Below are 27,861 nucleotides of genomic sequence, written 5' to 3' on the forward strand. Positions count from 1 at the left end.
AACAATCATGATTTAGATTTTCTAATTGCTGTCAAATTTTAGGACTAATGATACTATCTTATATAAAACTTTTAATTGCCCACCTACATTTCGACGAAAAATAAACCAAATCCGTCCGTATGTCTGTTTGTCTGACCGTCTATTACACTTCGTGTCCGGTCAATAACTCAGTCATTTAGCAAGGTTTTTTTTAAATAAATTGACACAAATGTTGACCATAAAACAACGACGTGTCATGCATCCCAATCTCCAAGGTCAAGATCACACTAGGAGATAAAATGTCAACATTGTCTGTTGGAGGTTATTTTTCGTGTCCGGCTCGTCCATTACTTTTCATCCATCAAGGAGTTTTGAAATAAGTTTTCACTAATTTATACCATAAAAAGACATGGTGTTATGCGCAACACCCAAGTCCCTACTACTTAGGTGAAGTTCACATTTACAGGTCAAAGTTTAGCATGGTCTGTATTTTCTATGTCCAGAGAATTCCAGTGAAACTTAAAATAGAAATAGATAACACTATGAGAGAAAGTGCAGAATCATAACTTCACCTTAAATAATTTTCGAATGATCATCTTTATTACATACTTTTCAGTAAAAAAAACTGCAGAAAACCTGCAAAAATGTATTTCTGTTGACACATACAAGAAAATATTTCATTTTATGTCTATAATGAATTAATTGTTGCGGTGCAAATCCACCATTTATCAAGATTTTGCTATGAAAGTGAAACTTTGGAATAGTACAATCGTGTGCTTCCTGTAAAACTTCCATTTTGCGGAGAACGTTGGTAAATTTGTTACAAATTCTTGTTACGGATACTTTAATGCAAACTTAATTCGGATATCATCATGTCTCTAAATGTGTATACTTGTTTTCTAATTTATGCGGTTGACAAAAATAATAATATAATGCAATAAAATATATAAATATTTAAGGTTATCTCTTTACATGTAGTATGAACTGATGGGCCTAAGTGAAAGCAATACTGCATTCTGTCAGGAAAATACAACTTACTGTATTTTGGTAGCTTAAGACCATTACCTTTGATACAAGGCCAGGAGACATGATAACATGTAGATGATGATGACGGTTTTGAGTAGGCAATCATATAAACCATAGAAATCTGTTTGACTGATTATCCATCCCAGTAGAAAAAATAGTGCAAAAAATAACAAGAATAAAAAGTTCGGTAAAGTGTCTCAAGATCATGAATACATCAAATGTAAAGCGGTCCCAAAAATATCACACATAATATTACAAATACACATTCAAGATTACCACCATTTTCAAAATGGCCTCCGTGTAAATTTGATCCCGTGCATTAGATTTGCATTGACTGAAGCAATGCTATCTGTTACAATTCGCATTCAGTGTTGAAATAATACAAATAAGGCAAATAGTCCTAACTAATAGTAATAGACAGTATAGACATGACTTGTGTTTATGGCGATATGGGCTTTCAATGATAGCGAGGCATAGTTTCTATGGGCGAAGACTAGAAAAAGATGTAGCCAGGCACTCGAGATTGTAAACGGTGTATTTTGTTGAAAAGGCCGCCCCAAAAATATAGAATTATCTAGATTCAAACGTCACGACGTTAGAATTAGTTAACATCTATTGGGGAAAAAAAGAAAATAAAGAAAAAAAGGGTCATGATGGCCCTGAAATCGCTCACCTGTATGTAAAAGCTCTCCACGACAAGGAACAAGTAATATTGTAAACTATATAAAATCTAAATCTTGAACTGATATCACAAAGTTCATATTTGTATCTAAAATAGTACATGTGTAAAAACATTACCTGAGAAAACAACAGTTTCAAAAGATGTGTACATGTAAAGAAAATCAATGACCCCGGGGACCCCGGGGTTTTTATTTGAACAAACTTGGTAGACACTCACATAAAGATGTTTCATGCTAAATATCTAAACTCTAGCTATTTGTTGCTTTTTTAAGATTTTTTTTAAAAGTTTTTACTATAAACATATAAAGAAAATCAATAACACCCCAGGGCGGAGCTAATTTTGACCCTAGGGCTTTTGTTTGAACAAATTTGGTAGACACACACTAGAAGATGTTTCATGCGAGATATCTAAGCTCTAGCTCTTTGGGTTTTTTAAAAGAAGCTTTTTTAGTTTTTACATGTACATACAAGGAAAATCAATGACACCAAGGGGCGCTTCCAATTTTGACCCTAGGGCTTTTATTTCAACAATTTACAAACTTAGCAGACACACACTAGAAGATGTTTCATGCTTAATATCTTAAATCTACATTTTGAGATTTTTAAAAGAAGTTTTTTAAGTTTTTACTATATACATAAAAGGAATGTCAATGAACCCCCCCCCCCCCAGCGAGGCAAATTTTGACCACAGGGATTTTATTTGAACAAACTTGGTAGATACTGGCTAGACGATGTTTCAAGCTCTATCTCGTTAAAAGGATATTTATTCTTTTTTTCTTTCGGTTCCCTGGCAACCAGAGTTCTGCATGGAATTAAATTCTTTGAACAATTTTTAAAGTTGATTATCAAATGAACATTCTTGGGAAGTTTGGATGAAATTGACTAAGCGGTTTAAGAGATGCCGTTTAAAGTAAAAGTTTACGGACGGAAGGACGCCGAACGAAAATGGTCATAAAAGCTCACCATGTCACTTTGTGACAGGTGAGTTGAAACGAAAAACAAGGATATTCCGATTTATAGAATCAGTATACATTTTTTTCTCTGATTACTGAAGTGGGAACATTTTAAAATATAATGGAGATCACAACCATGCTCATGACTACTACAAAATGTGTACACCCTTTCATTACTTTTTAGTCCAGACTCTTTGGAGTTGGAATTGCATGTTATGAATTTACACAAATGATGAGCTTATAAGAAAAAAAATGTTAGATACTCTAGGAATTAATTTGCAATCCATTGGCTTGTAAGTATCAAAACTTTCTTGAATAAAAGTGTTTGCTCAGAAAATTGGTTACTTCAGTCATGGAGCTTAATATAGAATGTATATGTATATATGTGCTTCAGTTATTTCTGGGACAGAAAGGAACATAATTTTAAAATTTTAGTCCCAGGTTATTTGAAAGCAAAGGTAACGTCTGTTTTCCAGTATTTTTCAATAAACTGACAAATTGGTCACCAGCCGGAACTTGACGGAAAATACCGAAAGGTTGCAGTAGATCAGTATGGTATGGTGCAGTGTTTTTTACAAATTCGGAGCTGTTCGGTATTTGTCGTATTGTGCAATCCAAAATAAACAAAAGTTAGACATTCATTAGTTAATTTTTAACTGAACGGTCTTTACTGTAAATTGACAATGCAAAATGTACAAATATATTATATCCCATATGCAAGCAGTTTAATAAAGCAATGACATGACAATACTATAGAGAGAATGCAATGTGTCACATATATTCGCGAGGTAAGTAAATTTTGTTTTTTGTTATTTTTGAGATTATTGTTTGATTGGCTATAATTTTATTAATGTGTCCTTTTTAGTTACGTTGTCTCAGTATGTTTATGGGCATAATTCAACGTAACTGATTGCTTTTGTTGTAAATCACAGATACTTGACATACTATTTTAATGTTTCCACATACTGCCAGTTTTCAATCACAACCACTTTTCAATCATCCCTGGAAATTCTTTATTTTTGACCTTATTTGTCATGTAACCAAACAGTAAGCACATCTTGTATTTACCTTGACTACATTTATAAGCAGCAATGTCAATTATGGTGTTAAAAAAGAAAATAACAGTATTTTAGTTCAAAATATGTAAAATTTGTGTTTTCCACTAATCCTTTATTTACCCAGTTACAAATTGCAATAATTTTCTAAAAATAATTAATTTACAGACTCAGTTTTTTGTCAGTCTGCAAAATGGATATTAAGTTAGACAACTGTTTCAATATCATTAAGTCATAATGTATACTGCACTTCAAAAGCTATAATTTTAATATGTACATATTTTACCTTACTATTCTTAATTGGAAGGTTATACGTCAGTAAACTAACAGTCACTAAAAGGAAAAACATTCTCTCTGATAACTTTTCAGAAAGCTGTCACTAGAATGGGGCCATATAGACCCTAAGATCCTAAAAATTTCACAAGAACATGCTTTTTCTGTTATGCACATTGAGATGTACATCCATACCCCAATTGTGACAGCTTTACTACTGCAAAAAGATATCAAGATTGAAAAATGTCATTATAAATAGGTTAAAATTGTTTAATACCATTTATCTGAAGTTGATTTTGTTAAAATTTCTTCAAAATACATAACTGGTTATATTTTAACATTGTATGACAATTTTTATGTGGTACAGTTTATATTTTGTTAACTGATTGAAAAGTGGTTGTGAAATTGTGAAGAACAGGAAAATGGGTCAGTAATGATTTGTCCTCGATTCATAATAATAATTCAGGTAAAATTTTAAAAAGTTGTTGCATTTATAAGCTGAAATGATAATATTTGCAGAATTGTAAGAGAAATTTTATTTTCATAATTTCACTGTCAGTTATTATAGAAAAATCTGTTAGCTGATCGGAAATTGGCAGTACGGGGATTCTATATGGGGTAGCCCGGGGGGGTGGGGGCGCCTAAAATAAGAAAGTGAGATTTTTTATGAAAGTGAGCGAAAGTGACTTTTGATATTTGAATTGCACTGTTTTAATAGAATTTAACAGTAAAATTGCTAACTTGTAAAATATCAAATATAGAGTTTGAATTGAAAATGTACTTAAATTGCAGTTTGTAAACGTATTATATATCAGAAACTAAAACGCGGAAAGTCCGAGCAGGGCCGAAGGCCCCGCGAGGGCTGTAGTGCTCTTAGATAACATGTATGACACGTATCAATTGAAATGAAATCAAATTAAAACTAAATGAAAATTTCAAAAAAGTATATATCCTATAACTAATGAGCTGTGAAAAAATCCTTAGTTAACTGGGCGCCGCCATTTTGAAATCCTTTTGAGCTAAATAAAGATATCAGATCGCTTTTAATGAGCGTCTACAAAATTCAGACTATTGTTAGCAGACGCATGCTAAGTAACACTTCCGGTGAAAAAATTGCAAAATCAGAAAATAAACCTACATTTCATTGATAAGAATTATAGTAACGATTATAAATATAAAAAGTTACTTTAACAATTCCTATTTGATAAATAAGCACATTAAAAATAGTGTTAAAACAAAAACTGTGATTAGAGATTAACAAAAATGGCGGACGGGATTTTCCAAACGCCGATGCATGCGCAGTGGTCCCCCTTTACGTTCGGAGATTTTTCGGAATATTCCAATCACTCCAATAATAGGTCGAACACCACCAAATTATTCGTTTTGTTTATGGTACAAAATACCTGCTAACATGTACACGAAACATGTTATGCTAAAATCATAATTCATAAGATCTTTCCGCGCCATAGGTAGCACCTAATTTCATATTAACATTTATATTCAAAAATAATCATTATGATGATTAAACATCCATGTATTTTCATGTACCAGATATCTATCATTTGCATTGAACAAAAAGTGACTTATTCGGACGAAAGTGAGAGGAAGCGAAAGTGACTTTAAAATTATTAAATATAGGGTTTAAATTAAACTTTATATAGTATGTAAACCTAAATTATCAAAAAATGAATTCTATTTAATTATAAAAGAAACTTAAAAAACGCGTGATTACTGTCAATTAAAGTGGGTACGAAAAACATTATTACAACACGTGTTTGCATGTAACCAATTAATTCAGCAAGATAACCTACACAGCTGTCATTGTTGTGTTAATGTGATAATATATTGCTCTGAACATCGGGACATAATGATATTTTTGATACAATAATATTATACAAAATATTTAAATGTAACATATTTACTGTACTTTCTTTAAACTGCAATATTAATATTAAAATCTATTTAAACGCTATATTTGATATTATATTTTATAAGGCACTTTCCTCAGGTACACAATGAGAGAAATGAAGATCTCAGAACTTGTGTATAGAAATTATGCAAATAAATGGCGATTAAATCATCATAGTGATTATTTTTGAAAAGAATTATTATTAGTTACTAATAATTTATGTCTACAAACAGAAAATTCACTGTAAAATTCTATTAAACAGTACAATTGAAATTTTAAAAGTCACTTTCGCTCACTTTTGTCAAAAATTTCACTTTCGTATTTTAGGCATACCGAGCCAGACGGTACTTAAGGTTTATAGGAAAATATTCAAATATAAATATCATACATGAATGAGATTTTTCTTCTATTTAATAAGTGAACTTTTTCCAAAACTGTTCATCATAGAATTATTTCCAAAGATCTAATTAAAATGTTATTTTTTAAACTATTTCCATTGTCTGCCACTGTGGGTAATTTCAGAGAAGGTTACTATGGTATCATGGTAATCCCCAGAAATGCAAGTATGGAAGGATAGATGGGTCAAAATCTTCAAGTTAAGTTGTGAAAAACTTTGAGCAGTTAACTTGCTATAATGAACAGAAAATATGTCAGTATATGTGATTGTAACATATTTTAATAGACTGTGTATAAACAATTAAGGGAAATAGTATAAATACTGTACATCAAAGATCCTTTTGTTATGATGGGAATTTTTTTATTAATACATTGATAAGGATAATAAATAATGCAGCTATTTTAAGATGTATTTTTATAATGCTTATTTGAAATTTTTGAATTTTTTTCATTTCTAAGAAAACATTTTACAAATGTATCTCATTATAAAGATATATGTCTCTTAAATAAAATGTATGCAATTATTTTGTCTCTCTTTTAGCCATTTTTAAAGAAGAAGGCATGTAAATACAATCCACAATCTTGCACATTTTAGTACAATAAACTTGTTCCTGTATGCCATCTTAAAAATAGGATAGGTCTAATGTATTAAATATCTTTTTTGTCGAAATAATTTTGGATATTTAAAATAGGATATAAAATGTTAATAATATCGTTTGTAATTATACACATGTGTGACTGTTTGGAGTCACCCTAAATTATGAGCTGTGTGAAAAATGAATATATTTTTATAATTTTTTCAAACAAGATAATTATGACCTTTTGGCACTGTTAAGCCTTTTATGTTTGTGTATTGAATATCTATTGACCTTCTTTGACTGGTTTTTCTCAAAAATTAAAAAAGAACAGTCCTGTTTTTTAAAGAAAATGCAGATACACAGTCTGATTTTAATATTGCACAATATTAGCCTGGTACCTGGCTTATGGTCAGGGGTACTCAATCCCTGGATGACTCATTGAACTGGTCTCAGTTATAGTCTGATTTTATTGACCTGTCAATTATGAATACATTATAGCACTCATTTAAATATTCGATCCTACTTCGGTTTTGTCCGTTTATTTTACGAGAATAAATATGGAGTATAAAGCTAACTTTTAGAAAAACCCCACTAGCTTAATGTAGGTTTTTGTAACATCCGCAATAGCAAAGACGGTTAAGTGACTACCTTATGTATGAGAGGTCCGAGGTTCGATCCCTTCTTTTGACATTTTTTAGACGTCACTTATTTTTAGACTTATTTTTTCTTTATTTTTAAGCAAATTATAATGAAAATGATCAAGCGCTTTCAGAATTTTCTACACAGATATGAAACAACTAATAAACACTGACTTGTCACGTTTTGCATTGTATTTTACGGCACTGAAATGACATTTATTGATCCGAATGAATTTTGAATATTAATTCTTTAACAATGTTATATACAAAAAGATAGTATTAACAAAAAAGTGCAAAACCTATTAACACAGAGGGAACAAACTTAAAAAATATCGAAAATAGTTATAAATTAGAAAAAATGTCTGGACATACGCTGTCTCGATCTTACAACGCGTAGGACATTTAGAAATTATATACCCATAGTTTACCCTATTGCGCTATAACGGTCAGTGTAACTAATGCAAAGAAACCAGATGAATTTAATAATATCTTACTGCTTAAATTTCACGGAATTAACCGAACATTTATCGAATATTAATATATTCTGTGCATTGACCGTATAATCAGTATGGAATTGACAGGTTAATAAAATCAAACAATAATAGCTGCATATATTAACCTAAACATTTTTGTTTATGTTTCACAACACATTTGTAACTGTAAAGATTCTTTTTCCAGAAATTCAAAGTACGGAAAGATAATATGGATTTAGAGAGATTTCTTGGGAATTTAAGTGTTTCAACATGAACTTGGGACTGATATGTTAGTTATGTGTTAGAGTACATATGGATGGTAGATCATTTGTGCAAGACAATTAAGAAGACCTTGCTTTATAAAAAATGGGCAAGCGAAAACAAAGACCACCACAAAAGGCCACTGAGGAGAAGAGAAAATGTCTGTCATGGAATATGCTAGACAATGCTGAGAATACTCATGATCTTGTTATTGATGACATTGATGAAAATGCTGAAAATGGAACAGTAAGTAACAAAAGATCCAGTATACTGACTGAGAAGGAAAAGAATAACACAGACTTTCCGACTGTTATTGAGGGTGGGGCTTGTTTTGATACAACAGGTACTAGTTATAGATCGGCGGATTTGTTTGAGATTTATGAACTACACGCAGATAATTGTTTATTCAGTATACCTGTCTACACAGAGTTGTGCACTAAGAAAGGAGCCTGGAAATGTGAATTAGCCGAGTTTCAGATACAATTTTCGCCACATCCTATATTTGTTCCGTTACCTACAGAAAAGTTACCAGACATTACAGAGTTTTCACTTTTTGTTAGTAAAGATGGTAAAAAAAATATATTCAGTTGTGAAACAAATAGATTTAAGAGGGAGTTGTTTGGGAGAAAAAAAGTCAGAAATAAAAGGAAAGCTGACGTCACCGATGTAAAATTTTGGTTTGTTGATTCAGACTTACCTCTGGTCTGTTTTGAAGCTTTGGATTGTAAAAGTTTTCAAGTGGTTATAGACAAGTTTGAGTGTAAGAATAAGACAGTCACATTGAAAATTTATGGGACAGAGGCATTGCTGCTACGTTTATCTTGTCCAGGTGAAGCTGTAAGAATGGCCAAAAAGCAGAATCACTCATTAATAACTCTTATGCAGCATTTCTATGGAATAACTACTCCAGGTAAAGTATTACAGAGGTTTTTATTTGTGCCATATTCTTTTAATCGTTTTTTCACCAGTAAATCCAGTTTTAACTGGATCAGTCAAGATTGGTTATCATTTTTATTTTTAGCACAACTAGAATCATCCAGTTTAAAATAATAATGAAGACATAAGCAGCCAATGAAAAGAGCTAAAATATGCATCGTCATTCAGTATGAAACCAGATCCTTCTGAGTCGTTCTCATAGTCCTATGTCGTTAGTAACCAAAGAAAAACGTGACAATTGCAAAAATGAATTATAGACATGAAAAATAGTTAACTCAGAGTACAGGGTTCACAGGCTGGCCTAGCTTTATGTATATACATTGTATACTAGAGCATTAGATTTTGTATTATTTGTATGGGTCTATTATTATCTAATTTATATTTGACTAACATATTTTTAATAAAATGTCTAATTAAGATGTAATTTTCAAAGAATTTCATGCTTGTTAATAAAAAAAAGTATTATTAAGACAGCATTCAAATCTGAACCTTTAATTTTCTTTGTTTTCATTGTTGAATGCTATGTTTTTTAATAGATTACGATCATTTGCCCTATACGAAGAAGCATGACATAGATGAGCTGTACAGAGTGATAAAAGAACGGCACATGTCTGTTTCCTGTCAAGTTCTTCCAGGCATTCAACACGAAAGTTTGTTACCAAGGTTACGGCCATACCAACAACAAGCTATCACATGGATGTTAAATAAAGAAAGAAACGACAAAGAATGTGACAAGCCTGATGGTATGTTAGAAATAAAAAAACAAAATCTTGACTTTACCCCTGAACACTGCTAAATATGTATAATAAACTTGTCCTGTTTTGAATTTGGTCTGTTTCTATATTTATGGATTTCTGTATAGAAATAGTAGAATTAAGAAGCTATAATAATAAAGCCTGTTTGATCAGATTGCATTTATGTACAGACTGCTCTTGCCGTATACTTGGTGGCAGATTTGGTAAATCATCTGGCATTAAATGATACAGGTTTGAAAATAACCACTATCTATTGTTATATTTCATTTGTTGTTTACATATAAGTTTGTTAGTCAATAGTTTTGTCTTTACTTATTAGGGGATTTTGAAATTAATTGCACTATTTGGAAATTTCAATAAAGTAATTCAATGTTTTGCATGTTGTAGCTTTAAAGGTGCTTCTATTAAGCTATCCAAGCCCCTCACCACTTTGGGTTCGAATCCCAACAGTGACTTTGAATTCAATATGTGAGGAAGCTACCCAGCTAGCTTATGTAACATCAGTGGTTCTACCTAGGTGTTTGTGCCTGAAACAATGCACAGAAGAGCACCTGATGTTTTTCTCCATCAGTAAAGCTGGAAAGTTGCCATATGAACTACTGTGTTGGTTTGACGTACAACCTACCAACAGAAAAACAACTACAAAAATCTATGCAATAAGTTTTACAGAAGGTGGACAATTCTGTTTCGGTGCCTACACATGCTCGAAGTAATTAATGGATTATCTGACCCACTGGTAATTCTCGAAAGTTGCTGTATGCCATTGAGTTTTTCAACAAATTTATTTTAGTCCAATTGTGTTGGAAATTATATTATTAAGCTTATTGAAACACCCTCAAATCCTTTCCTGGAACCAAACAGTACGAAGCAATGAGTGAAAAAGTTCCTGGTCACGGAAACAACGGCTTGCCCCTGATGAGGTTTGAACCCATGCAGCCAGCAATCCTTAGATTATTAGTCATAAGCATTAACCACTAAGCCATGCCATTTACTATCATGTTATTTTAAGTACCCATTTACAAAGCAACAACAAAAGAGAATTCATTAGAATCCTGTTAGCAAATCTAAATGTTATTCAGATGGAGGAAAGTAAATTTACTCTTGTATTGAAATGATTGTTTCAGATCAGCTACATATGTTATTTACGGAGGTTGTTACAGCAGACGGACAGACAGTCTATTTCCACAAATACGCAGGAATGTAGGTTTCTCTGTCTCCATTTTTTTATTTTTCATAAGCTTTTCACCTTAGTGCAGTTAACTCCTTATATAGATAAATAGAAGTTAAGAAATTAAATTACTGCACTAAGGTGATGACAGATGAATAAACAATGTACTGTAGATTATTGTTTTGGTACACGTTCGAACAATTCATCTTCTGTGTGCTATAGATGCAAATATAAAATAAAGCTTTTATTTCTAAGACTTCATATTGTTTTAATGGTAGAAATTGATCTTATATTGGCAGCATTAAAAAAAGGTATGTTGTGATGTTTCAAAATCTCTCATGATTTACTTTTGAAAAATCTTTACTGATTTTAAAGGTTTGTACTGGAGAAGCCATGTTGTGTTGCCCACCCACCTGGTGGTATCTTAGGAGATGAGATGGGCCTTGGCAAGACAGTTGAGGTGCTGGCATGTATGCTGCATAATCCAAGGGAAAACCTACCACTTCCAGACCCTCTTCCTTTTGTTGAAGGTAAACTTTATCTTGTTAAAGACTATGTTCATTGGTGAAAAAACTTGTTAACAATAAAGGCAGTAGGTGTCTACTTGCACCATAGGCAGTGTATGAACAAGAATTTGGTTTTGTCTACCATTAACAAAATATTAATATTAAGTTGTACAGTTTTAGTATTATATACTTCAAAATAAAATGGAAATGTTACTGTTTACTTTTCACTATAAAACTAGATTTTCATTAACTTATGAATTTTGTTTTCTCTAATTTTATAGTTTTTATGATTTTTGACTAAAGATAATAGAGAAATCAGATTTCTTACTAATATTTTTCAGTTATCACTCTCAAAGAAGATGAAATATCTGCTAAAAAGAAAAAGAGGAAACAAAAGCAAATCATTGAAGATTCTATCTCCCCTGAATCTGATGATGAAACGATCATTTATTCTGATGATGCAAATGAAAATATCTCATTAGATTTAAGCAGCCAATCAGATTTGAATACAACTGACCAATCAGAAAGCAACGATGTTAACAATCATTTAGACGAAAGTGAAATAAAAAACACTACAAGAACAGGGTCTGAAAACTTCAAAGAGAGTAAAAATATATTCACAGAAAAACCAGAAATTAATAAATCAGAATTTGAATGTTTATGCGGGGCATACAAGTTACGTCAACACGGGAGGCTGAAGAAGCATCCAGCACAATGTGTAAAATGTCACTTGTGGCAACATGCTGAATGTGTCAACTATGACCTGAAGGATCCGTACAGGGGCGAGTTTAAATGTCCACATTGTCATGTTGCATCTGTAAGTTGCTTGCCTTCATTTATACTTTATGTTATATACAGTCGGTTAGAGCTTATGTTGTAATGTTTGTAAACTTGCCGACTTGAAATAAAACTTATCTTTTTAAAATAATGTATATCCAAATAATTTTAATGTTTTAACTGGAGAAAAAAAGTTATTAAACATGGCGTGTTTTGAACTTGTTAGAATTTGTACAAACTTTTGGAAACTAGAATAAGTAAGTAAAAGCCTTTTACTATAAATTTTAAATTTCAGGATCCAATTCCATCAGGGGCTACACTCATTATCTCCCCTTTTTCTATTGCTCACCAGTGGCTGGAGGAAATATTAAAACATGTGAAGAAAGAGGCAATCAATGTGTTTGTAAGTAAGATTCAGGGCTTCCTTTAGTGGAAGTTTGGGTGTCTTTTACTCCTGATTTTGGCTTGTGACTTCCAAAATATAACACTTATTTTTTTTATCTATATAATGTGACTTCAAATGTCCGAGATTTTGCAGTCTCTGACTTCCAAATTTTGAAACTTAATGGAAGCTCTATGAGATTATTCAAATGTTGACTCTCATCTAGCTATTATTGATTAACTGATTACAGGAAGTTGTGCAATTAAAATGTTCTAGCATGTTTATGCATTTTGTGTAAATTCTGATATATTGGATTTTATAAATGTCTCTGGCCAAGAATAGGCATGTTTTTCTGTTTTCAATAGATTTTGATATGTTTATTACAATAAACATGATAAATAAGTGTTTTAATATGTCCTTTTATGAAAAAAACATGATTTAGAAAGTCGTCTTTTTTTGTGTAAAAATAAGTCAGATACAGGTTTGCAGTTAATTGTTTAACAAGTCTTATTCAAAAATTGTTTCCATAAACATAAAGAAATCTGTGAAGTATACTTATATAAAATGTTGGTATATTTTTTTTATGCCACCGCAGCATCTGCGATGCGGTGGCATATAGCGATTCACCTGTGTGTATGTATGTGTGTGTGTGTGTTTGTGTGTGTGTTATATAGATTATATAGTGAACTTAAAAAAACTTCTTGTGAAAAACCGCTAGTCCAATTTCAACCAAACTAGGCAGGATTGTTCCTTGGGTGAAGGGCTTCCAAAGTTGTTCAAAGAATTTCATTCCATGCAGAAATCTGGTTGCCATGGCAACCAAAAGGAATTATAAGGATAAATTTAAAAAATCTTCTTGTAAAGACCCAAAAGGCCTAGAGCTTAGATATTTTGCATAAGGCATTGTCTGGAAGACCTCTAACAAGATTGTTCAAATTATAGCCCTGGGGTCAAAATTGGCCCCGCCCCGGGGGTCATTGATTTTCACTATGTACATATAGTAAAAACTTAAAATACCTGCTTGTAAAAACCCAAAAGGCTTAGAGCTTAGATATTTTGCATAAGGCATCATCTGGTAGACCCTTACCAAGATTGTTCAAATTATAACCCTTGGGTCAAAATCGGCACCGCCCCGGGGTCATTGATTTTCGCTATATGTACATATAGTAAAAACTTAAAACACCTTCTTGTAAAGACCCAAAAGGCTTAGAGCTTAGATATTTTGCATATTAAAAGGCATTGTCTTGTAGACCTCTACCCAGATTGTTCAAATTATAGCCCTGGGGTCAAAATCGACCTGCCCCAGGGGTCATTGGTTTTCCTTATATGTATATAGTAAAAACTTTTAAAAAATTCTTCTAGCAATTGACAAATGCTAAAGGTAAGATATTTTGCATGAAACATTGTGTTGTAAAACTCTAGCAAGATTGTTCAAATTATAGCCCTGGGGTCATAATTGTCCCTGCCCTGGGGGTCTTTGATTTCAATATATACATATATAGTAAAAAATAAAAAAACTTATTGTCTGAAGGTACAAGGCTTAGAGCTTTAATATTTGTTAAATAATATCATCTAAAGGTACTCTACCAAAGTTGTTCAAATTTTGCCTCTTGTGTCAAAATTAGCCCCGCCCCTGGGAGCCATAGGTTTATCCTATATGTATATAGTTAAAACTTAAAAAATCATCTTCTCTAAATTTACAAAGGATAAAGTTAAGATATTTTGCATGAAACATTGTGTAGTGAACCTCTAGCAAGATTGTTCAAATTATAGCCCTGGGGTCAAAATTGGTTCCGCCCCGGGGGTCATTGATTTTCATTATGTACATATAGTGAAAAAAAAATTTTTTTGTCTGAAGGTTCAAGGCATAGAGCTTTGATGTTTGATATATAATATCATCTATAGGTCCTCTACCAACGTTGTTCAAATGTCAAAAATTGGCCCTGCCCGGGGGCAGTGATTCTCATTATGTACACGTAGTAAAAACAGAAAATAAAACAAATGTTTTCTGAATGGGAGAAAGCTATAGCTTAGATATTTGACTTGAAATGTTGTTTGGTGGACCTGTATCAAGATTGTTATTAAACCCTTGGGTCAAAATTATGCCTTGCCCAAGGGGACAGTGACCTACTTTCTTGTCCTTTGATGTACAGCAATGACATTTTGACCATGTGCACAGTTTTAGTTGTAAAATTGAACTTTGACCTAGATTTTGATGATGTGACTTTCTTTCTTGTCCTTTGATGTACAGCTATGAAATTTGAACCATGCGGTGGCATAGCATTTTTCTCAAATGCAATCTTGTTTTACTTTGTCATCTAAAGATTTCATTTCATTTAAATATGCACTATATTTTATTGATTGTTGTAGATGTATAATGGCGTATATAAACAAGGTTTTATACAGCCTCGGACACTGGCTAAACAAGACATTGTGATAACTACCTATGAGACACTGAGGAAGGAAATAGACTATGTTGATCTCCCACATTGTAACAGTAGGCAAATTTTTTATTGTTGTCTTATATTGTCTTGTTGTTAGGAACACGCACCTACTTGGTTGCTATTACACGCAGTATAAGGAAAAAGGCATATACAGGCTTGCATAGTCTGAACACTGTTCTGCTGCCTGAACTATTTGTCGCTAATGTATTTTCAATCCTGTTTTATACAAGTGACGGCATTCAAAAAGGAAAAAAACTACAAATTGTTCAAAAGTTGACCTTGAAAAGTAAATAATTGTCACAAGTGACTATCATTTTATTTCACAGTTTGAACAATTATTGCGCAATATTGCTTGTTTTGTGAGACCTCATATAAAAAATATTTTTTCTGGTTTGTAGGACTGCTGTTTGCTGACAGGTTTTACTGCGTTTTCTTGTATGAATTGTGCTAGATAATTTGAGCCGCGTCATGACAAAACCAACATAATGGGTTTGCGACCAGCATGGATCCAGACCAGCCTGCGTATCCGCGCAGTCTGATCAGGATCCATGCTGTTCGCTATAAGTGTCTCTACTTGCTATAGGGTTTGTAAGCCAACAGCATGGATTCTGATCAGACTGCGTGGATGCGCAGGCTGGTCTGGATCCATGCTGGTTGCAAACCCATTATGTTGGTTTTGTTGTGACGCGGCTCATTTTATTTTATTGTATTATTTATTTGATAATTTTGTGTTACAGGTTCTGAGGGTAGGAAGTTACGTCATGCAAAGAGATTTATGGCAATACCAAGTCCTTTGACAGCAGTAGAGTGGTGGAGGGTATGTATAACAATGTTTCATAATGAAGTCTACATACTCTTTAACAAATTACTACTTATATATTTTGTTTTTATAATTCTGACATGATTTACTCTCAATCTGTTTAAATGTCTGATGGGTGTTGTTTTTTTCCCCATTGTTTCTTTATCCTGAAATTCTGTGGAATTTTATTGTTATTTATTGCACATGAAGATATTTCTATTTTTATTCACAAGCTCTTTCATTTAAAATTTTTCTCTAGTTATATGTGCTACTATTTTGTGTATTTTAGATTTGTCTTGATGAGGCCCAGATGGTTGAATGTACAACTACTAAGGTGAGATATTAAATGTTTAATTCATGATTTAGAAATAACAAAAAAATAATTATGATTTTTTGTTCAGAATTGCTTTAGGAGAATGAAAGGGCATTGCTTCTTTATTTTACAAAATATGTTTATATATAATAGTGATATGAGATTAATTATGATTTAACATAATTCTTCTGTGTATTAGTATTTAAATGGGAAAATGATGATTATTATTGATACCTTAGTCACATATAAAATTGATTGTTGAACAAGACATATGATACAAAAACGATAAAAGTTTTAAAGGAACTCCAATGAGGTTCATAAGCGTAAAATCATAAAATTTTAATTTCTCACATAGATCAACTGGTGCACCTAAAACAGAAATATATACAAAAGATTATTAAGAAATATACACAGAAATACACTGAAAATCGTATGTTTGTGTTATTCTCAGTCCAATTTGAGTGAAAAGTGTTTAAACGCTTTTCAATTTTAGGTCATTTTTGACAATTAAAACAATTATTCTGGAAAAACGAAGCGAGCTAATAATACGAAATTTTGTACATAAGTTGTTGGTATAGACATACATCAGATGGAGTAATAATCTCAAAAAAATATTCCAGTGTTGTCATGTCAAAAAACCTCAGTGGAGTCCCTTTAAAGAACAGACTTTACTATTTATATGATGTTTAAAAAAAAAAAAAACAACAACATATTAGATAAAATTGTATGTACAGTGTAACTTCCGAAAACCGAACACCCATGGGACTTGTCAAAAAGTTCGGATTTCAGAGGTTTCCGGAATTCAGAGGTTTATGATAATGCGGACAAGACTAAGCCACTTAATATCAGGAAGAAATGGCCTTTACTGTAATATCATATATAATAGTTTTTTAATCAAGATAAAGATGTGAATGAAAAGAATACATTTTTATCTTACTTGCAATCTTAAATTTCTATCAGTTTGTAGAAATGTTGTTAATTGCATAAACTTACATAGCGTCCGATGCTAGTTAATTAATTATTACTTCAAATGCAATAAAATCCCTAAAGACTTTTGATGCATACATTGTCCAATTAATTGTCATTTAATCCGCTAATGAACACTTCAAATTAACTGACCGCCGTAAATTACTTTGATTAACCGCATCACTTCAAACATACCTTTTCACAGTTTGTGATTTTAACACGTGTCAAATTACACGATCACCGCTAATTAGTAAACAATCGATAGGGAGATTAAATCTTCCTGCAGGGTTTACAATGTATTTCACACCTTTGGATATTTCCGGTTTTAGGAGGTAAAATTGCATTGATTTGACTCTAATTTATCGTCCGGAATTCAGAATTTAGAAGTTCCGGAATTCAGAAGTATTATATTAATAGAAAATAGAAGGGAAAAAATCGGGACCGAAAAAATTGTTCGGTTTTTAGAAGTTTCCGGATTTCAGAAGTTCCGGAATTCGGAAGTTACACTGTATATACAGACATTAAACAGTTAATATATTTATCAGACATCTGAAATGGCATTACGACTGAAGGCAATAAATCGCTGGTGTGTAACTGGTACTCCAATACAGAGGAGTATTGATGGTGAGTACTGTGTCAGTTTTGATGTCAGATTCAAGAATATTTTTAGGTACATGTATATGCTGGTGTATGGTTTCCTTTTGGATTTTCCCACAGCTTGTTTCTGCTAAAAAAACTACCAATACTATTTTTTCCACAAATCATATTTGGAATTGTGGAAGAGGACTGTATGATTATCAATTATCAGTTTGTCACACTCGTCTTCTCTTTGGTAAATACTGAACAACCAGAAGTTTCTTAGTCCAGAGTAGTACCTATTGAAATCATTTTTTGATGAATCATTTGATATACAAAAATCTCCTTTAGTCATTAAACCTTTATGTTATCCCAACTAAAATTGTTTTGCCTTTAACTTGTCATATTTGCATTTTGGATTCCAAATTAAATTTTCGATCGCCACGTATATGTATATTAAATGATTCACATAAATTTAATATGTCTGTAATGAAGTAAACACATTTCACATGCTTCAGATCTGTATGGATTGTTACTATTTCTTGGAGTTGATCCATACTGGGTTTATATGTGGTGGACAAAGCTGGTCTTTAAACCGTACTGTCATGGTGTACCTGATGCCATGCATGACCTTTTAACCTCAGTTCTGTGGAGAACTGTTAAGACCGATGTCCTTGATCAGGTAAGTGGTCCTGGTATTTGTATTAGATGTGTAAACTTTATTGAATTTGTATTCTTTTAACCACTTATATGCAAAATTTTGATATTATCATTCTTTGAATATGGAATAGACATCTTTTAGTTTAAATTATCTTTTCTTATCAAAATTAATTATTTTTAGCTCGACTATTCGAAGAATATGAGAGCTATTGTAGTCGCCCCGGCGTCGGCGTCAGCGTCTGCTTTGGTTAAAGTTTTTTGTAAAGTCAAATATCTCAATTATTACTTGAGATATTCAATTGAAACTTACAATACTTATTTATAGTAACAAGGTACATCAGATTGACAAGTTGGATAACTCTGCCTACAATATTGACAGAATTATGCCCCTTTTTAACTTAGAAATTTTGGTTAAAGTTTTTTGTAAAGTCAAATATCTCAATTATTTCTTGGGATATTCAATTGAAACTTACAATACTTATTTTTAGTAACAAGGTTCATCAGATTGACAAGTTGGATAACTCTGCCTACAATATTGACAGAATAAAGCCCCTTTTTAACTTAGAAATTTTAGTTCAGTTTTTTGTAAAGTCAAATATCTCAATTATTACTTGAGATATTCAATTGAAACTTACAATACTTATTTATAGTAACAAGGTACATCAGATTGACAAGTTGGATAACTATGCCTACAATATTGACAGAATTATGCCCCTTTTTAACTTAGAAATTTGGGTTAAAGTTTTTTGTAAAGTCAAATATCTCAATTATTTCAGGAGATATTCAATTGAAACTTACAATACTTATTTATAGTAACAAGGTACATCAGATTGACAAGTTACATAACTCTGCCTACAATATTGACAGAATTATGCCACTTTGGAACTTAGAAATTTTGGTTAAAGTTTTTTTTGTAAAGTCAAATATCTCAATTATTGCTTGAGATATTCAATTGAAATTTAAAATTCTTTTTTTATAGTAGCAATGTACATCAGTTTGCAAAATTGCATAACTCTGCCTGCAATATTTGCAGAATTATTTGCCCCTTTGAAACTTAGAAATTTTGGTTAAAGGTTAAAGGTCTTCAAAGATATTTACTTAAAACTTTACACATGCACTTAGGGTCATAATTGGAGGGTCATAATTGTATGTCACTGACCAAGTTCCATAACTCTATCTTGCATTAAGGCTGATTCATATCCCCTTTTCTACTTAGTCTCTTGGTTAATGTTTACATGCAAGTTTTACATATCTCAATAACTATTAAAGATATTTATTTAAAACTTCACATATGCATTTAGGGTCATAATTGTAGGTCACTGACAAAGATCCATAATTCTATCTTGCATTAAGGCTGATTTTTCTCCCCTTTTTCAACTTAGAAATTCATGGTAAAGTTTTGCTTGTAAGCTGATATCTCAATAACTACTGAAGGGTTTGTGCCTTTTTTGGGACAATTTTATGCATTCATATTAATAAAGCAGTGATTTACTTGATAAAACATCTCAATAACATTTAGCCTTTGTACCTTTTCTGTCAAATTTATGTATTCATAGGTAATTAGTATTATTATACTCAATAAAACACCCTTGTGACATTACCTTCCGCATAGTCAAGCCAATACTGTATAATTAGAATCTCTCTAAGGCCAATAACATGAATTTATAAAAAAAAATTTAACATTATCAAGTCTCTTTTACTATCAAGCACTTAGAATAGTCGAGCGTGCTGTCCTACCGACAGCTCTTGTTATATATATAATATATTTAGGATAATTGGTGTGAAAGAAAATGCAAGTTTTTTGAAATGTTTATTTCAGATAAACATTCCCCAGCAGACGGATGAAGTTCATTGGTTGACATTTTCACCTGTTGAGGAACATTTCTATAGACGACAATACAGAGACTGTGTCAGACTCTCAATGGAGGTATATAACAGAAACTTTAAATCACCAGATGATGTTTTACAGTATGAATGTGAAATTTGTTGTACTACATTGTTAGTCTTATATAGCAAATGCGTTGTTAGTTTTATATTGCAAACATGTTTGTCTTAATTTGCAAATATGTTGTCTTATTTTGCAAATATGTTGTTTGTCTTACATTTCCTACATTTGTTTATTTTTTCCAAGGCCTGTAACTTGCAATAAAGGTTTTTTTCATGACATTTTCTAGAATTTTTATAGCCCTGATCAATATATACAAAGTCTAGTAAATGTATAAAACTTTTAAATTGTCTGTAAATTAGAATATTATAATACACATAAATATCCTAAACAATAGCTGATCAAGGATTGTGTTTCTCATCAAAATGAAATATATGCTGTTGATTTATATAAAAAAAAATGGCCATCATTTGAATGTTGAATTACTTCTTAGCTGCTGGCTTCTTGGCTGCAGGTTTTAGTCCTTATTTGTGTTCAGCAGGGGTAAAGATATTTTTTAAAATGTTAGTCCTTTTCTAACATGATTTTCATTGTTTATAAAGAAGAATGTTGTATTTATATTTATAGAGGTTAAGTAAGTGGACTGATAGTAACATTAGGTTGAGCAGTCTGGACAGACGGACGGTGAGCCAGGTAACTATATTATGTTATCTTCTTTGACAAAAATATACTTATTACAATATAAAGGTGTTGGGTTTAAAATTTGAACATATTTTCACAATTAGTAATCAGCTTAGAAATAATGTTGGTTTTAGCCATTGTCATTGACTATCAAACACCACTTTGGAGTTTTAATATCTGGGAAATCATCACAAAAGTCTTAGACAATAAAACGACAAATATAGAATAGCACTTACACTGATTTTCAAATGAGTTCTTTCCACTTCCGGTTGAATATATTGTTGTTATGCTCTACATAATTATGTAACATATATAGTGTGATTATTTCAGTTACTGTATCCACTTATAAGACTTCGACAGGCATGTTGTCATCCTCAGGCAGTGAGAGGGGAATTTCTACCACTTCATAAAAGGTATAATTTTTTTCTTTTTTTAAAAAAACATCTCTTCTTTTTCCCACCAGTAAAAAACCAACCTATGGGGGGGTTTCTGTACGGGGGCTTGTGATAATTGTTTTAAGTTTTTCAATTATAACTTACTACATGTATTTGGGATCAGTAAGCCTTTTTTCTCTAAACTCAAAATGGTGTTTTTTAACCTCAAAACAAAAAATAAAATTTTGGGGAAATTGAATCATAGCTCATTTACTCATCTTTTTTCGAAGAAAAAGTCGGTTTATATCGCTGCCATTGTTGTTTTGGGTCTTGAAAAATTTTTATGTACCTTTAGGTATTCAAACAAATTAAAAAGTTATAACAAAAAATTTAAATACTTGCTATCATGAAAAGGTTGCAAGGGGAAAAATTTTTTTAAAGAAAATTTTTTTCAGTAACCCCCTTTAATTAGGATTTTGAAAGAGCGTGTTTTGTTTTAGTACAATGACAATGGAAGAGTTGTTAGAATCCCTGACAAAGAAAGCCAAACTTGAGGCGGAGGAATCTCACAGGGCCCTCGTTGCTGCTATCAATGGTGAGGCCGGACTACTTATCATCAAAGAGGAGGTAATGTAAATTATTGAATGAGTATTTTAGATTTAGGCTTTGTTTTAAATGCTATTACAATATTGTTAATCCTCATAAGCAAATAAATTATTTCATATTCTTCATACACTTTTATCAATCATACATATGTATAGACAATACCAATCGTTAGAAATAATTTGCCTCATGCTTAAAATGTCATAGCTTTTAAATAAAAATGATTCACAGAACTATGAAATATTTAGAGCTTCCAGATATACTTTGCAACTTCCCAATTACTTGCTCCTCTTTGTTGTTCATTTGAATCACTCCAGTGATTTTATTCATTTATGTGAGGACACTATCAATTTGGCTTAAGAAAGTCAATAATTCTGCTTAGGTACTCTCTCATGTCTGATGGGGCGTCCGTTGCCGAGTGGTTAAGGTCGTTGACTTCAAACCATTTGCCCCTCACAGCTGTGGGTTTGAATCCGACAGGGACTTTGGATTCTTTCATGTGAGGAAGCTATCCAGCTAGCTTACGGAACGTCGGTGGTTCTACTCAGGTGCCGTTCGTGCCTGAAATAATGCACGGAAGGGCACCTGAGGTCTTCCTCCACCAGTAACGCTGGAATGTCGCCAAATGACCTATTCTGTGTTGGTGTGAAGTAAAACCCAATCAAAACAAACAAAAAACAAACTAGGCAGCTGAGGTCTACCAGTAAAGTTGAGAAGTTTTAATGGTTTTGTAACAATCATAATAAGTGTGTATTAAAATTCAGAATGCTGGTGCTGAAACAGTTAAACCTTTTATGCCAGTATAGAGGCAAATCAACCAACATATCCCAACCTCACGAAGGCATGATACCCAACCAATGACACAGATTCAATGTAGCAATTATAATTTTTCAGTTTGTTGAAGCAGTTGAGAAATACAGGGATGTTTTACGATCTGTAGAAGAACATAAAGATACCTTGAAGACAGACAGTTTACAACAGTTACATGCCATGTATAACCTGCGTGAAATTCTTGTCTCTAAACCAGACGGAGTTGCTCCTACACTTAGAGATGACCAATTACCTAAACAGGTAGAGAATGGCTTTTATTTATAGTAATTTGATTTTTAAGAAGGTTAAACTAAAGAATATTCAGTGGATACTCCGCAAGTGTTGAACGTTAAAATCATGTCAAGAAGTAATATGGTACATGCAAGAAATAAAGTATGTATTGGTGCAGTGTTCAGGAAAATGAATTAAGTAATTGGTAGAATGTAAATAATTGAAATACTTTAGAGCTGTCATTGATTCAGTGCAAAGCATATCAACGATATATTGATATCAAGTGACTAAAATCAACGATACACCGATATATCGATAATATACTATACTCACTTGTCTGTCATTCACTTTCATACCTGTTTCAATGATTTCAGTCAAAAACATGTTCTGTACAGTGTCTTGTCCACTGCATGATTTTTTCCAGACAATATTTTTTGTCACCATTGCTATGAAATAATTCCATTATATAACAAAGGCATAACATTAGATATAAATAACTGCTTCTGTATTGGGTGAATTTTATAATTTATAGACATTTAATTTATTAGTCAAAAGAATCGATTTTTTAAAATGTGTATCGATTATTGATCGGCAAAAAATATCAACGATACATCGATATTGTCGATATCAATGACAGCTCTAAAATACTTCCACAATGTTTCCCTATATTCAAACATTCATAATGATTATAAGAAAGATTTTGATATTTACAGAAAAACCTTAGTATGTAAAACAAGACCTCAATTTGTATTTGAAATTAAGCTTTCCATTAAAAATTGATTCAAGTTATTCTTTAGCTCTATATTTATATTAAATTGAAAGAATAATTGTTGTTGTTTTTTTTCACCACAGATTGATGAGTTACGTGACAGGTATATGGCCAAGGCAGTAGCATATGCAAAAAGTACAGAGGAGGCCCTGGTACCTTTGCAGCTTGATGTAAAACAACTTGAAAGAGAGGTCTGTAAAATATGTAACAATGTAAAAATGTAATAAAAATTAGCTTTCTTTAAAATAAGTGAGCTTTTAAATCAAGTAAGATAAAGTTCTTCTTCAGTTATTTTGTCACACTGCATGACCAGAGCAAATTCCTTAAATCTTCAGTTTTTCCATTTAACAAACTTATAGGTGAATACTATGTTGTAAGTTTTTCAATTCAACCCTTTAGTAACTAAGAAAAAGAGTTTCCTAACTATCACATGTTGTTTTTGTTGCCGTTTGTATGTGGAGAAAATTCTGTTCAAATTGAAATTTAAAAGGTAATCCCAATAAAATTTATTTACTACATTAGGCCATACTGTCAAGTTTATATTATATCCCAGTTCCAGGACTACAGTGAGTGGTGGTTAGAAGTGGTACAATGGGCTATAGACAGAGACTTGGATGATAATCTTGTCCTCAAGGTCAGAGATGATCTCCTTGACAACAGAAACCCTCAAGTTGATACACTTGTCAGAAGGTAAAGAAAAGCCAATGAGATTTTATTGTAATACTGATATCAACTTCTAAAGTTCTGAAATTTCAGCATGCTTTGAAACAGAAGACAAATTATTTTGACTAAATGAAGTGTTTATCAAAGTGTTTATCATTCTTCTGAAAAATTTTGACCTAATATTTTGGTTGTTTGTTGTTTCTTGTAGTGTATGTTTGAAATGTTTAAGATGTTTCTGTATATCATTGCTTTTCATAAACATAATTTTATGACTTCATTTTATACATGTTTTGTGTTTACAATTAAATAAGTCAACAAATTCCATATTTAATCAATTTAATCAATAGTAAGTAAACCCTCTGATAAATTTCAATTTTAGAGACAATTTTCATTACTTTTGTAAAGACCTCTGAAATCCAATTTTTTGTTTAAATTCTATTTTTTTACAAATTTAACAGCTGTAGATCTGCTTCTGGACTAGAGTATGCTGTTAACAGTCAGTTAACAAGTATGGAGGCTGCATACACGGCAGTGAAGAAGGCTATGAAAGGTTTAGAGGGCATACCTTCACAAGATCTTATAAACAAAACTGTAGAATGTTGTCTTAGACCTGTGGATAACATCTTGAAAAAGTAATATGTTATCTTGTAAATATCAACATTTTCAATTTATTTTGAAAAGTTTTAATTAGACAGAATAAAGGAATGTTACTTTAATTTCATAAATGTTTTGTTTATAGAATGACTTTTAAAATACATAAGATATAGATGTTAATCTTTTGTTGATTGAGAATAACATATAAAAATACAAACAACAACCTGCTGAGCTATAGGCTTGATTTTAAAAGGGAGCATATAAGATTTTATCTAATCAGCATTAACTGGTGTTGGAAATGTACATAACTTAAGTATATGTTTCATTTGTTTCAGCTGTCCTTTCTGTCAGTCAGAAGAATTGTTTGAGACATATGAAGCAAAATTGTTTTCTTTTGTTGAAAAGTAAGTATGTATAACAAGTTAGAGTATTTTTTTATGGTTACACAGGTCCCATAACTCTAAGTTACCTTTTTACAGAGTTCTGAGAAATAGTTATGTGCACTGTCTTATAGGCAGCTCTTGTTGTTTCTATGTTTTCCCTTTAGTTTGAAAATGGAAGACCTTATGTTAGAACAAATGTCATTGAGACAAAACGCTATACACAGAACACAGACAGTTTAGGAACTTTAGTAATTTAAGAAATAAAATTTTTGTTTTAGAAAAAAAAAAAACTTGTCAAGTTTCTTGGGTGCAAATTATTTCCTTTTTCATTTATCTGTAGATGAGTATGTATATGAAATATTTGATGAGTTTACATATTTTACTGGTATCTTGTGTTAATTACAGAGGTATTGAAGGTCATATGGATCACCTTGGTTACCAGGTTAACACAAAGAGACAGGGTACTTGGGCTGATAGTGAGGCTGTCAAAGCTTTAAGGAGCATTCTTACCTTTGCCAAACATTACAGAGGTTAGCATTTCACATTATATGTAAAGAATCATTGCAATTATCACTTTCTGCTTAAGTACAATATATCTTCTTCTTTTTTTACTCCTGTTTCATAGGTTTATTTTACTCGTATTTCCATATGATTATTTCATTTATATACATATACAAAATTGTTTGAAGTAATTTGAAACAAATAAATTGGAAATTATAGACTCAATTTTAATGGGCAAGATTGTTTTGCCAGTTCACCTGCCGGTTATACAGACAATGCCATGTTTGTTCTCGAAATCTTGAAAATTACCTACTCAGTAATTGCTTTCCAGCGGTTAAAATTAGAAACTGCATTGCTTTCAAAATTGTGAAATCTTGCTGATGATTGGCTGTTTGAAAGAGAATGTGTCAATCTATTGGTGGTCGTCAGATCCTAATGCATAGTGTTATTTTGAAGCTGATTTTATTCAGATGCATTTTTTCCATTAGGTTTTTCTTACTGATATTTCCATAATTTTATGATACAAGTTCCTTTTTTCATAGCTTTGTTATACTCATATTCCCATAAGTTTATTATACTTGTATTGTATGTATGTCATAGATTATTGAGATGATTATGATTTTCCATATTTCAGTATCAGAAGAATTGATAGAAAATGGGACAACTCATATCAAACTTATAGAAGCTATGAAGAAAGAATTTAAGGTAATAGTGGGAAATACAAACTGACAAAATTTCGACAGTCTATACTGTACCATTAAACGGCTTAGTAAGCATGCATTTATTAATTTTGAATGCAACAGGTTGACTACTGATTTATGCAAAATCCTTAGTATTTCTATTTTAAAGAAGTACTTTAAAATTAAAAAAAAAGAAATGGGAATGCCTTAAGTACAATGATAACAAAAAACAATAAATATAATTGTGCACTTTGTTTGACTTGGTCTGTTCAGTAAAGATAATGAATTTATACAAACCTCTTAGAGTGTTATCATTTAAAACTAAAATGTACAGCTATCATAAATATATGCTTTATGTTAATTATTTTATACAGAACAGAAAAAAAAGAATGCAACATTAAACACAAAAATCACAAGTAATGTAAAGATATGGAGACTGCTAGTGCTAGAGAGTCAAACACAATTTGTTTTCATATGCTGAGATATTTTATTTATATCTAAAAGTGTCCCATGGTCTGGTCTATGATATATGTTATGAATATTTACAGAAACTGAGAGCTCACTGGGCAGGTATTAAGGAGTATGTGGCAAATTTTGATGAGTTAGACATGTCTACTACAAGACTTCGACTCCGCCTCCCGGAGGAGCCCATCCCAGAAACACCTCAACTGAATATATTGGAAAAATCTGAGGTCAGTTGAGATGTTATTTAGTAAAAAATGTTCAGCATAGTCCAATACAATGTAAAAAAAATTGATCTTTGAATGCATGTGGACTGAAACTATGTTCATAGCAGAAATTTTGTTATTTATGAAATTAGAGCAGTTCTGGTGAAGATGCATGCATGCAATTTCAACAAATATATAATTTCATCATTTTATGATGTTTTATAATTTTTATAATGCATAAAGGTTCTTGAATTGATAATGTTATTTTTATAATATTTCAGTTATCACAACATAAATTGAAGTTAGCATCTGACAGAATTATTGCTCAGGGAGAATTAAAGAAAAAACAAGGGCAATTACTCTACCTAACAAATCTAGCTAAAGTAAGTGTAAATACTTTATTGCCATATTTTCCATGACATATCTCAAATTATTTAGTGTAAGAGTGCTTTCATTGTGCTCAATTATGTTTTGCTTATACCGTTTCCAACAACAAATTTTCGATTTGTTTTGTT

General features: G+C 31.7%; 1 protein-coding gene across 1 annotated transcript in view; it reads left to right on the top strand.

Moving 5' to 3' along the window:
• The first annotated feature begins 3,227 nt into the window (after nt 1-3,227).
• Nucleotides 3,228-27,861, top strand: part of LOC132727121 (E3 ubiquitin-protein ligase SHPRH-like) — a 33,042-nt gene continuing 8,408 nt past the window's right edge. Inside the window, exons 1-25 of the mRNA XM_060712527.1 lie at nt 3,228-3,427; nt 8,167-9,132; nt 9,695-9,901; nt 11,038-11,113; nt 11,457-11,611; nt 11,929-12,404; nt 12,660-12,767; nt 15,117-15,243; nt 15,928-16,007; nt 16,279-16,323; nt 17,814-17,892; nt 18,363-18,526; nt 20,324-20,431; nt 21,017-21,082; nt 21,401-21,483; nt 21,945-22,071; nt 22,942-23,118; nt 23,941-24,048; nt 24,411-24,547; nt 24,979-25,152; nt 25,450-25,518; nt 25,903-26,027; nt 26,633-26,703; nt 27,227-27,370; nt 27,628-27,729. Coding sequence (XP_060568510.1) covers nt 8,328-9,132; nt 9,695-9,901; nt 11,038-11,113; nt 11,457-11,611; nt 11,929-12,404; nt 12,660-12,767; nt 15,117-15,243; nt 15,928-16,007; nt 16,279-16,323; nt 17,814-17,892; nt 18,363-18,526; nt 20,324-20,431; nt 21,017-21,082; nt 21,401-21,483; nt 21,945-22,071; nt 22,942-23,118; nt 23,941-24,048; nt 24,411-24,547; nt 24,979-25,152; nt 25,450-25,518; nt 25,903-26,027; nt 26,633-26,703; nt 27,227-27,370; nt 27,628-27,729 — 3,813 coding nt within the window. The 5' untranslated portion in view covers nt 3,228-3,427; nt 8,167-8,327. The remainder of the gene's footprint in view (nt 3,428-8,166; nt 9,133-9,694; nt 9,902-11,037; nt 11,114-11,456; nt 11,612-11,928; nt 12,405-12,659; nt 12,768-15,116; nt 15,244-15,927; nt 16,008-16,278; nt 16,324-17,813; nt 17,893-18,362; nt 18,527-20,323; nt 20,432-21,016; nt 21,083-21,400; nt 21,484-21,944; nt 22,072-22,941; nt 23,119-23,940; nt 24,049-24,410; nt 24,548-24,978; nt 25,153-25,449; nt 25,519-25,902; nt 26,028-26,632; nt 26,704-27,226; nt 27,371-27,627; nt 27,730-27,861) is intronic.

Source organism: Ruditapes philippinarum, unplaced genomic scaffold (genome assembly GCF_026571515.1).
Source record: "Ruditapes philippinarum isolate M1 unplaced genomic scaffold, ASM2657151v2 ctg1111_1_1_1_1, whole genome shotgun sequence".
In the NCBI taxonomy this organism is placed as follows: domain Eukaryota; kingdom Metazoa; phylum Mollusca; class Bivalvia; order Venerida; family Veneridae; genus Ruditapes; species Ruditapes philippinarum.